At 39.5% G+C, this 12,236-nt stretch overlaps 1 protein-coding gene and 1 long non-coding RNA gene across 2 annotated transcripts; both read right to left on the bottom strand.

The window, feature by feature from the left end:
* Positions 1-2,921: 2,921 nt before the first annotated feature.
* On the bottom strand, positions 2,922-4,141 carry LOC130174252 (uncharacterized). The gene is made up of 4 exons (XR_008828565.1): positions 4,067-4,141; positions 3,941-3,967; positions 3,683-3,705; positions 2,922-3,245 (listed from the first exon to the last, which is right to left on the bottom strand). It is a non-coding gene; the product is annotated as an uncharacterized LOC130174252 (long non-coding RNA).
* Positions 4,142-5,475: 1,334 nt separating this feature from the next.
* On the bottom strand, positions 5,476-11,386 carry pa2g4b (proliferation-associated 2G4, b). Its single transcript, XM_056385990.1, has 13 exons — positions 11,195-11,386; positions 9,151-9,279; positions 8,958-9,063; positions 8,772-8,841; positions 8,524-8,616; positions 8,370-8,433; positions 8,182-8,260; positions 8,022-8,100; positions 7,786-7,919; positions 7,565-7,659; positions 6,815-6,942; positions 6,576-6,629; positions 5,476-6,485 (listed from the first exon to the last, which is right to left on the bottom strand). The coding sequence occupies exons 1-13, from the start codon at positions 11,280-11,282 to the stop codon at positions 6,426-6,428; spliced, it is 1,179 nt and encodes a 392-aa protein (XP_056241965.1). The 5' UTR covers positions 11,283-11,386; the 3' UTR covers positions 5,476-6,425.
* Positions 11,387-12,236: the final 850 nt, after the last annotated feature.

Below are 12,236 nucleotides of genomic sequence, written 5' to 3'. Positions count from 1 at the left end.
GTGTTATCAGTTCAGTGCTGAAGTTTGACCACAGTAGCCACATGCCTGTTTTGTTGATTGAAGTAAAGGTGTTACAATGATTCCCTCTCTGGTGACGTGTTCATAGAATATATTGATGTTTCCTGGCAAGAAAGAAAACAAGTAGCATCCCCTTTACGGCCCTGTCATGTGTTGTACAAGCTACTGTCAACACTTTGACATTAAACATTAAAAGCAAATATCATGTGACAGAGATGGAACTTATTTATGCATTGTCTGCTGATTTAAAAGTAGTCAGTCAGCTTACAGTCAACCAGTCATTATAGATCCTTTTTTTCCCATCCGGAAACTGTTATTCACTCAGTAATATGTGCTAATGTTTACAGATGATTAGTTTCCATTATCTACAGTTAAATCATGAAAACTGTGGCTTCACTGGTCTGTGTTATTGAAATAGGTACCGCTCATCAAAATACCTCCAAACCCAGCCAGTGCTTCCCTAGGTCACTAATTTCCCAACTAATTTCAATAAATAACCACATCATGGCCTCGGTAATGAAATCAGCTGTTGGGAGAAGCAGAAGTAGCAGTCACAGGATAATGATACAACACAGGCCAAGTAATGTAGCAAGAATGATCAAAGTTCAAACTGGACCTTGTGTCAGTCAGATGTCAGTTTGGCTTTGCCAATACCTATTTACATGGATTTACAGTCAACAATGCAAAACTATTTAAGGCACCGAGTTTTTTGTGTGATAATGTGTAATTGTGTTTGTTTGCTACAACAAGTTGTTCATGCAGTGATAGCTTTGCAAAGTGTGTGTTGAGCATTCCCATAATCAATAGATATTACATTTTCTAATTACCATACCATATTATATGTTGAATGTCCACTTACCATACTTTCACTGGGACTTTGTGGATTGATCAAGACAATCACTGGGCAGTTTCAATGAGGGTATTGTGGGTACTGTAACATCTGTTTCCTGGGCATTTCTGTCTTGTGTAAACTACACAACTACACCATCTACTGATCATTTTTAGTGGCTGCAGTTACAAACTCAGCAGATGCTAATTGGAGTGAGTTTATTTGGATGTTGCAGAATCCTAAAACTACATCCTGCTTTCAGTGATCGGGACAGGGCTGGTAGTGTCTGCTTGATGGCCTTAAAGTTATCATCATCTATTTGATCTGGACGGCGTCCTCCAGTTACTTACGATCAGTGCTAATAGACAGGAACTTGAAGCTCTGCCAGAACACAATCAAGTCAACTGCACCGGGACACTTGAATAAACAAAAGGACCATAACTCAAGTTTCAGATAGAGATGATGTTACTGTGCACATCATTTATTTCTTATAATATTATAATAAATTCAAGTTATTACATCGCTGCCAGGATCAGACAGAGATTGGGAGTCATTTTGTCCCCTGTTCATGAAATACTGTATAGCAATACATGTTGTTTTATTGTTCCATAATTCTTACTTGTGCCTTGAATAGGGATGTATTGTGGTTTATGGGGTATAATGCATTAAATATCCACTAATACTGACAGCAGAGTTCTCTTTACAGCTTCTGAGTATAACTGCAAATGGAAAAGAACATTCAAATGTTCTTCAAATGTTTTCCAGCAACAGCCAGATTGGAACTGATCTTAGGTAAGGACGGGGTGAATTATTAGACTGCCTTCCAGGGTAAAAACAAGATATATTAGTGTGCTACTTGTCTTGAGTGAGCTCTGTGCAAAGGTTACAGCATTCAGACACACTCAAATCATGGGATATGGATAGAATCTGAAATCCTTTTTAACAGAAATTTGACCTCAACTTCCCGTTATAGATAGATAGATAGATATTAGTCCACTTCCTCTGGCTGAGGTGTTGTACAGCCTGATGGCAAAGGGAACAAAGGATCTCCTAAACCTCTCCGTTCTGCAGCGCAGTGAGATCAGATGTTTGCTGCAGCTGTAGCTGCTTCTCTGTCCTGCCAGAGTGTTGTGGAGAGGATGGTTGGTATTGTCTAACATGGTCTCCATCTTACATTGCATGCATCTCTCCACAACAGTCCTGAGTGAGTCCAGACTCCTGCCAAGCACAGACCCAGCCTCTTTGTCTTCAGGTCAGACACTGCCCCAGCAGACTGCAGCATAAAAGAGTACACTAGCCACCACTGAATGATAAAACATGTGCAGCATTTCACTGCAGACATCAAAGGACCTGAGCCTCCTGAGGAAAAAGAGCCAGCTCTGCCCCTTCAAATAGATGGCATCCATGTTCAGGGACCAGTCCGGTTTACTGTTCAGGTGCACACCTAGGTATTTATAAGTGTGCACCACCTCAATGTCCTTCCCTCGAATGTTGACTGGCTGAAGGTAGGGCCTAGACCTCTGAAAGCAAGAACAGAATAAAAACATAATCCTCAAGTAACTGCCTGGCTTATCCAAGTAAGAATGGGCCCAGTGGAGCAGATGTGTCTAAGCCAAGCAGGTTCAAAATGTTGAGCAAGCATACTTGTATAGGTCCTAGAATAAACATGACAACTATTATGTATTTGTCAGCACCTGGGTTACATTTTTATTGTTAAAGTTTCAAATCTCTATTCAAGCTGCGATTAAATATGGCACTTGCCACCAAATGTTGCTGAAGCAGCTAAAAGGGAATTCAGCCATCACCAATTTTGTGATTTACACCAGTGCTTTTCCTACTGTGACATGTCAAAATGTCATCCATGAAAATTGTAAGCTTTTGGCTCAGGCTACTTGAACAGTGCACCTGGAGGACACCGATACACCACTTTCTAAAACTGTTTTTAAAATCACCACTAGACCCATCATAGAACCTCTTAGTGAATGACAAGGTCAAATCACTTTGTATAAAGAAAAAAAAAAAAAAAAAAAAAAAAAAAAAAAAAAAAAAAAAAAAAAAACACAAGCTGTAAAAGTTCTTTTTTTAAACCAAAACCTTTAATCACAGTATAAACAAAAACAAATGACCAAAGTTGAGGAGTTAAAACAAAGAGTCCAGAAAGTCCCAGAGGAAAAGACTGACATCCAGCAGGTCAGGAATCAGATCTCCAGCATCAATCAGCTGCCACTGCCTCGGGTCGATACGGACTCCACTGGCCTCAGACTTGACACAAGGGAGTGGTCCTGGATCTCACGCTGTGCTCACTGGTCTAGTTAGTAGCAACATTTGATGTCACAGCCATGGACAGTGGACAGTTTACTTGGACCTCTGCCTCATCTTTCTCCTTTTACGCTTCAGCCTAAAAAGTGATAACAAAAAGAGCCAGTTAAGACAGAAAAGCCTTCACAACATGATATGAAGGCACATTTCTTTCTAAGAGCACTTTAAATAATTTTAAGGCAGTTTAACCCCACACTGTACAATAGAAACCCAGTGACAGCATGACCAGTTATTCATTAAGCTATCACATTTTCAGTGCTTCCCAGCAGTGTATAACAATTCCTAATTATATTTAAATCAGCTTGCATTACACGTATAGATTAACCAATAATTTAAGATTTTTCTCGTGCGTTAATTTCAGCTCTTGCAGATTATAATATACTATGAGAGAATATTCAAGTCTTATGTAAATTTGAAATCACCTTCATGTGTTTAATATAGGAGACTGAAATAAAATTAAAAAAAAAAAAAAACGAAGACATGCAGACACCGAAAACGTGCGCTATACAATCTTACCTGCGCATGCGCTTCTTTCTCCACTGTGAAGGAAAAGGACAACATTAAATCGCTGAATTTAGATTTATTAATGGATTTCTGAACACACTCAGATATAACCAAAACTCAACTGAAATAGACCACACTTGGAAAAGTAGTTTTCTGGCAAAAGGTAAGGCTCATGGTCGTGCTGTTACAGCGCATCGACATGCTAACTGGCTAAATGTTAGCACCATTTTAAACTGCAGATATTAGATCATACAGATTTTAAACACAAACCTTAGCTCTCATGTCGAAGAGGGAAGGCTGAAAACAGAGGAGGAAATGTTGTGGATTAGCTCGATTGATTTAAAAAGACAACGATTAACTTGGATTCTGATTACAAACACCTGAGGTTCCACTTACCGACCGCTAAGCAACCGTCTCCACGAAGAGCGTCATATTCGTGCGACCTCCTATTTATACCACTTGTTACGTCACCCTGATTGGCCCGCTGTGAAACACGGGAAATTGCGTTTCATAAAATACAAACCGTTTATGGAAAAATACAAAATCTTGCTGCAGAATTTCCTACCATTAATAATAATAATAATTATTATTATTATTTGTAGAATAATGCTACAACAGGGTAGCAAAATAAACAAAAATCATGAGATAAAACATAAAAACAATTCAGTGAGCCACTTCAGCATGGTCTCTGGAGCAGATAAAAGACCTCTGCCTGAGGATCTCAAACTATCTACTGGCTCATATGGTACTTTTATGGTAAGGTCATAAATGTAACTGGGAAAGGCCATGAAGAGCCTTAAAAGTAATCAGTAAGATTAATTAAATTCTAAAGCTTGCTGGGAGCCAGTGTAAAGAAGCTGTAACAGCTGTGATGTGGTCACATCTCTCGGTTCTGGTTAGAAGTCTGGCGTCTGAGTTCTGTATGATCTGGAGTAATTAATGTCAGTGTTTTTATGTCTATTTTGTATGTATGTATCTCTGTGAGTGTGTGTGTGTATTTGGGTTTTTAACCAGGGGAGCCTTAAAAAAAAAAAAAAACACGTGAGCTGATTATGAGAAAATAGGCCTAAGCACAAACAAACAAAAGGCTCCCCAACTCTTCTACATCAGACACTTTACTGAAGAGTCACAAAGCTAGAAACAATGCATATCTTTTTCTAGTCAATTTGTTTTAGCTGGATCTGTCACTTTCAAACAACAGTAACGGGCACTTCATACAGGTTTCTGGCACGGGGCACCCTGGACCTGTCTTGCAGGCCTGTTCTGTAATCCAGCCATACATGATAGGTATTTAACAAGCCCACCCCAGTATTTCTAGACTCTGTATGCTTAAAGTTTACTTCTTTTAGGCCAACAAGAAATTGAATGTTAATGCTTCAGTATTTCTCCTCTGAAACTATATTCCTGTCATTGTGGTGAAGGCTTTAATATTGAATGTAGCCCCTCATGTTGGAAAATAATTTTAAACAGAGTAAATGAAGTTACCTGAATAAATAAATTCTGAAAAATCCAAATACTTTAACTCTTTTGGGTTTATATGGGTGATGTGGTGCAGAGGCCCTCTGTACAAAATATCAAATATAGTATATCAAGGATGTTTGTTTAATGTAAGTGCTGGTCTTCTCAACCAGGCTAGTGCCTAGTTTTCAGTCACAAGCCCAATTCAAATTTTGATGAATGAAATGCAATGAGAGTAAAACAACTCAAGAACTGGGATTCATTAATGTTCAAAATGATGACAAACACACACTTATCACTCATCAATCATGTGAATAAAACACAGTCCAAAAACAGAACCACACAAATGATGTCAGGTGGCTTTTTAATGTTTCCAAAAATAGTCTCTGAAAGTGGGATTTGTTTTACAAAAGTATCCATATATTTAACAGGTATGGAATTCTTATGTAAACACAGACTGTCAGACTCAGTGGTGGCACCAGAAGACTGAATGCTGAACCCTTGGCAGAAGTTAGACCATCCACAAGTGAGGAAGAAAATTTCATTTATTTTTTACTAGTTAAATTACTCAACTGGTAGGACTTAAAATGTCAGTTTTAGAAAGTGTTAGCTGAGTAATCTACAGTAGATGCCTAGAAATATACACAATGACTAGTAGGCTTAAGCAAGAGCAGTACAAATGCAGTAATTACGCTGAACTGAACAGTAATGATGACTAATGATATCATAAAGTGTGTGAATGTGACACGATACCAGGGTTCAAGATGGGTGTTCAACATTTCTGCCCACGACAAAATAATGCTCATTTCAAAAAAGGCATGGCTTCAGGCTTATGACTTCAAGGAAGTTATCTAAATGCCACACAATTACACTGACACAGTATTGTGCATTCATCATCCTTGGCCGCTCTGTCAAACTCATTTTATTTTTCCATATCTTTCACTACAGTTATTGTGGAGAAAGGGACAAAGGCTCAAGATCAGTCGAATAGTCAAGATGTTCCAGTGAGTATATGCCCTTGCACAAAATATCCTCTCTAGCAGCAGAACTGTGCCCACTATTAAGAGAATAAGGCTGTCTCAAGGACAGTGAGATTTACTAGGGACGTACGCGTGTGTGTGTTTTAGGTGGAGTGACAGAATTTAGGAGCAGCATCATCCCAGACTGACATCAGTTAGAATCAGAGGTATTCACAGCGGCTACACCCGCAAGTGCCTCAGACAGCTGGGACAGAAGGATTCGTGACGTCTGTTCTTTGGGTCATCAGAGGTCTGTCAGAATGTCTTGGAGAGAGAATCTATTCTGCAGCTTCAGTCTCCATCGCCTGTCCTGTTGCACTCTCAACGGTCTTTGAGGCCTTTATAAAAATATAAGATTCAAGTTAGTGGGAACATTTGGAGCTTGTATTTTTGTTCATTTCATAAAAACACACTGCTCAGTAACTCACCTTCTTTTTCTTCTTCTTCTGAGTCTTACGGCTGGCTGAACTCTGCAGCAAAGCCTTTGGAGGGGGGGGGGCAACACCAACAGTTAATGTAATGCCCTCATGAGGTACAGAGACACAATACATCAACAAATAATGGCTTTGAAAATGCCAAGTCAGCCAACACCGTCCTAGAAGCAGTCCCATTAGTCTGAGCCCTTTTTTTCAGGCAGAGGATGCAATATCCATCAAACACACTGTACCTTCAGCTCTGGGTCCTCCACCTCATGCTCAGACTTGTAGAGCTCTGGCTCAAAGAGGCTGTTGGTGATTCGCAGAGGTCCATTGGCCATGAGCAGCACGGTGAACTTGAACTGGGCCACAAATTCGCCTGAACACAGACAGGATTGAAAGTTGGATTAAACAGTCCCAGTTAACAGGACGAGTTGCATTAGTTAATTGATTAAAATGCTTGGTGACATTGAGACCACGACTTACAATCCAGGCAGTCCAATTTAAACAACACATAAGTTTTAGAGTTTTAATGCTAATAAGACAGCCTCGGACATTAAGAAGAGATTGGCTGAACATCATGAAAATATAAAAAAAAAAAAAAACAGAACAGGCAGTGTGTGCGACCGCTTCACCAGGTGGGACATCTACAGTACACACAGTGTCTGAAATGAGCATCCAGTTCACTTTCCTAGCATGCAGACACCCACATGGGTCATTTTATCCAGTTCACCTTAAAGTAAAGTTAATCATCAGCTCTTGGATGTGTTTAACAGGCCAACGTAGTATGGTCCTGAATGGCACTGTGGTAACCCGACAACAAACCCAAACAACAGTTATTGAAACAGCATCAACGTCATTTTACAAGTAAATTTGAAGTGTTCTGGCAACTGTGAGACACTTTTTTGATCTCACTTCATTTTGTTCACATGAAAACAAGCTTTCAAGAATATTAAAGATCACCAAAGTCCTTAAATGACACTGCTCATTGTTCCACTCACCCTCTTTCTCATGCAGCACATTGAATGGCTGCAGCAGCTCATGTTTGGCACACTCCACCACGCCCAACCTGGCTTTGCCTTCATCCTCAAATGCTCTGAGGAGATGAACAAAGAAGAGAAATGAAGAAAAATGAAGGCGTGGAACTTGGAAGATGATTTAAAGGTAAAATGAAAAGGGAAAAAAAAATGTTAATATTTGATCTGAAGATGAAAGATACTACCTCAGGGTGAAAGGCATCGTATCAAAGCGTCTCTCCATCTCACTGAAGAATGTCCGAGATGTCTTCATCTTCAAGCCGTACACCTTGTTGGGGTCTCGTTTGTAAACGGTGGTCCTCTGACCTCCATCCTTTGCCTGAATCACAAAACAAACAATAGATTCTTAAATTAATAAATGAAATCTTCGAAAATAAAAATAAATAATAATAAAAAAAATCTAGAGTAAATTTCCTCTCACCTTTCCCTCTCCGGTGCTGATAAGCACATCCACTGCATATACCTCATGCACCTCAAACTCGGCCTTCTCATGGTCCTTTCTACAAAAACAAAAGTCATCCACCGGTTAAAGGGAAACCTCCTCAGGTCAGTGATAATAAGCAATTGCTGAGTGAACTCACTTTTGCTGGTCCGTTGGATTTTGGATGATAGTTTTCTCCCCATCAATCACATGTTGTTTGAGCTGATGGGACAGCATGCCTGTACACATTGAAGGAATAAACTCAGTCAAGCATCTAAATCACATTCAGCAAATGTATACCCGTGGAATCACAGAGCTTAAAGGTGCCAAATGTTCGCAAAGACCCACCCTCGATAGGAGAGCACTTGAATGACTTTGCGATCTTGTTCCAGGCTTCTGTGACCTGTGTGTTCTGATAGACGAGACATGGTTATGATTATTCGATGAGGTATTGACGGTTAAGTCGTTAGTCAAATCAGTGGTTATGGTGGTGGAGTTTTACCTGGTTTCCTGGTTTGACAAGGCGCAGGGCAGCCTCAGCACAGAGGTGAGCTGCTTTGATAACGTCAGCCTTCCTCCCCGTCAGCGGGTTGTCCTGAAGTAACACACGAGGCAAGTCAAACAACAACAAAGTATTATAAGCTGCTCATGGTGTGACTTGATGGTCAAGAAAATCACAACTCATGATTATTGAGATAATGATTGAGCGACACAGCCGACGTGTCATTTATTCCAATGGTGATTACATACCTTGGTCACTCCAACAATGAAGCTGTGAGCCACATTTGAGATGAAGCCATCAACATGCACACCCAGGTCACTGCACAACAACACAACAGGAAAACATGAGATAAAGAAAGTCTGCATGGCACATAAATTATAAACTACAATTTCATGAAGTGCACAGGATAGACAGGTATGAATTCAGCAACTTACATCTTGATAAGGTCCCCATCCTTAAGTATGACATCAGGGTCACTCTTCAGAGGGGAGCAATGGCATACACAGTTGTTAACTGACACACAAGTAGGAAAAGCGATACCTGAGAAAGAAAGAGAGAGTGAGCGAGTGACGCAGTGCTGAGTCAGGGACACTGAATGTGACTAATGAAATGCAACAGAAGACTTACCTTTCTTCATGTCTTTTTCCTTCTTGAAGATTTTCCCAGTCTCGGCCATGATAAAGGCATCGCCTTTTTCACACAGGCTGAGTACGGAGACCCCAGCCGTAGCTGCCGCAACTACCGTCTTCAGAGCCTCTGCAGGACAAGAGATAAAAAGAGCCATGATATGTAAGTGACAGAGTGTATATAGTTTTGAACTGAAGCTAATGATTATTTTCATCATCGGTTATTATCTATTCTTGTGTTATTTTCTAGATCAGATGATTCATTGTAATAAAAATAAAATCAAAAACTACGAAAAGCCCAGGTCACATCCTTAAGTTCTTTGTGTCGTCTACCCAACAGTCCAGATGCCATCTATCAATTTCCTCTTGTTTTATTACTCCATTAATCATCTAATCATTTAAGCATGGATAATTGGGTCAACATTAACATCAACAATGACTCTTGTTCACTGAAATCAGCTTGAAACAGCATAGTGCTAACAGTAAATTAGATGCCTTAAGATAAGTAGGGAAGCTGTTATAAACTATAACACAAAACCACAAGGACACACTGTCATTTATGTGAAGCACCACAACAGTATAGGACCAGTGTTTGTTGAGCATGTGGTCATCCTCATAACCTAGAGAGAGTACAGGCAATGGCAAGGGGCGAAACACAACCAATCACTGGAAACTGAATGGAAAATTTAAACTGAACTGGAGATTGAATAGAGCTGCAACAATTAGTTGGTTAATCCTTTTAGTCAGTTTTTCCCCCCCAAAAAAGTCCAACAATTTTCAGGTTCCAGCTCGTCAAATGTTAATTTCACTGCTTTGCTGTCTCTCGTATTAAAGTAAATTGAAGATTTTTGAATTTTGCACAGTTTAGGCTGTTTGGTGACCTCACCTTAATCGATTTGAATTTGGATATTCTGAGGCAGTCTTATCAAACAGTTGATGACCTGTTCCCTAACACCTCTAACACACAACCTTAGATTCATTTACTTCAAATTAACCACGGTAAGTTATTTTATGATGGATTTACGATACGTATTTAAACTTTAAAAGGCAGGATGGTCAGCTCTTTAATCTCCAGACTAGCAGATAAATTACAACCAAATTCAAAAAATATACTGATCTGGGCAAATGACAGGTGTAAGAGGTAGGCATTGAGGAAAGAGTATGCTTAGCTAGATGACTTAAAGTAAAAACGTATTTATGTGTTTAGAATGCAGAAATAATGAAATACTAATGTTCATGGAGCAAACAGACTGTTTATGCTCCTAGGTTTGTTATATTTAGATTAAATGTTAAGTATTCATATTAAAACCACTCCCACCTATGACACCACACTGATGTTATAGAGTGCATGTGGCCTTGCAAATTATATATTGCATAATATATAGGGTTCAACCACGAGTAATATCAGCATGTTAAGTTTAGGATTCATGTTGGTAACTTTACACTTAGAGTGAGATTTTGTTTCCTTCTGTTCAGTATGATCAATAATTTATTTTTGGCGTAATTTAACATAGCAGAGTACTGGGTGTGTGGACTGGCTTCTGCTTACTTTAAGACCTTAAATTACAACCAGCTCTTCGGTCAACCCTTTATATGACAATTATGTTAGTCTGGATTTGAATAAGCTGTATGTATATATTTAAATGTCGGTTACACTCTTCTGGACAATCACATATTGTCATTCAATTTTGTACTTGTCATTGTTATCTGTTACGTTAGCAGTTACAGCTAGCTAACGCTTGCTAGTGAGGTTGCTGATCCACACAGCCACCTAGCTCTCCGGGCTAATGTGACAGCTACATGGCGTTAAACACATACGGGCTTCTATAAATAAAAGCGCCTTCTAATTATTTACGCGAGCCGTGTGTAACTTGTTTTAAACAAAGGCCCGCTCTCTGAAATGACCTGTGGCTGTTACTGCAGCGGCACATGGCACAGCTGCTGCTGGGTATGACTAGCTGACACTGCTAGCTAACATTAGACGGATTCACATACTTGTGGGTGGCTGAGACAAAAACCGCTCGTTAATAGCTCGTTTCACTTACGATTCGCGATCTCGGCCCCCATCTTGTACTTGGTGACCACCAAGTCATCGGCGATGGTCTGCTCCTGTGTCTCGTCGTCTCCAGACATGTTGGCAGTGTGTCTGCTAACTCAGAGTAACTTTTTTTTTCTCCCGGCGGGTGTCAGTCACTCACAGGATGGACCACGCTGCTCTCTGCACCGGCCCGCCCGACTTCTACCGGCAGCTTACGATCACTAGATCCCGCCTGCCGCCAGAGACACACTGCGCAGTCAAGATAGTTCACGGCTCAGCCTCGTGCGCTGACTGGAGAGCTGCAATGCCTGTTAACATTTCCAGCAGCCCAATGTAACGTCTACAGAAGCATGTTTTGTTTGCTATCATATACAACAAAGAAATGCATCAAAGCCTCACGTTAGACATACTGAAACCAGCAAATATTTGGCATTTTTGTTCGGAAATTTTCGAAAACAAATTCCTCACTACTACCGCTACTTGTACTTTCCTTTTTTTTACTCTACAACCTTTATCTGATCACTTCACTAACTGGTTACTTTACAGATTCAGATTATATATGAAGCATAGAAATCGATTACGTATACGTATACATAAGTATGATGCTTTGTCATAGTATGCAACAGTATATACATGAAATGCTGAAACAATTATTCAATTAATTGAGAGGTTGATTGACAGTAAATTATTTGGCATCCATTTTGAAAGTAATTTTTTCATGTAACAATATCCAACGTCTTCTCAAATGTAAGGAAATACCTGTTTATTCTTTAATATTTAATAATAATTTTAAAGTTTATGGTGTTGGTTGGACAAAATAAGCACTGAGAAGGTGTCACTGGGTAATTGTGATGGCATTTCTGATTATTCTCTGAATCTTTACAATCCAAACAAATCAATCAATCAATTCAGAATATAATCAGAATAATCTGTAATGAAATGAGTCACAGTCAACAGGACAGTCTGCTAATGTAGAGCTGCTAATGAATGAATTTTGTGTTTATTACATTTATCAAGGGTCACAGAATCAAAAATGACTGTTCAGATAA

Source organism: Seriola aureovittata, chromosome 9 (genome assembly GCF_021018895.1).
Source record: "Seriola aureovittata isolate HTS-2021-v1 ecotype China chromosome 9, ASM2101889v1, whole genome shotgun sequence".
NCBI lineage: Eukaryota > Metazoa > Chordata > Actinopteri > Carangiformes > Carangidae > Seriola > Seriola aureovittata.
The sequence above is the reverse complement of the archived record's forward strand: the minus strand, read 5'-3'. Positions and strand labels throughout refer to the sequence as shown.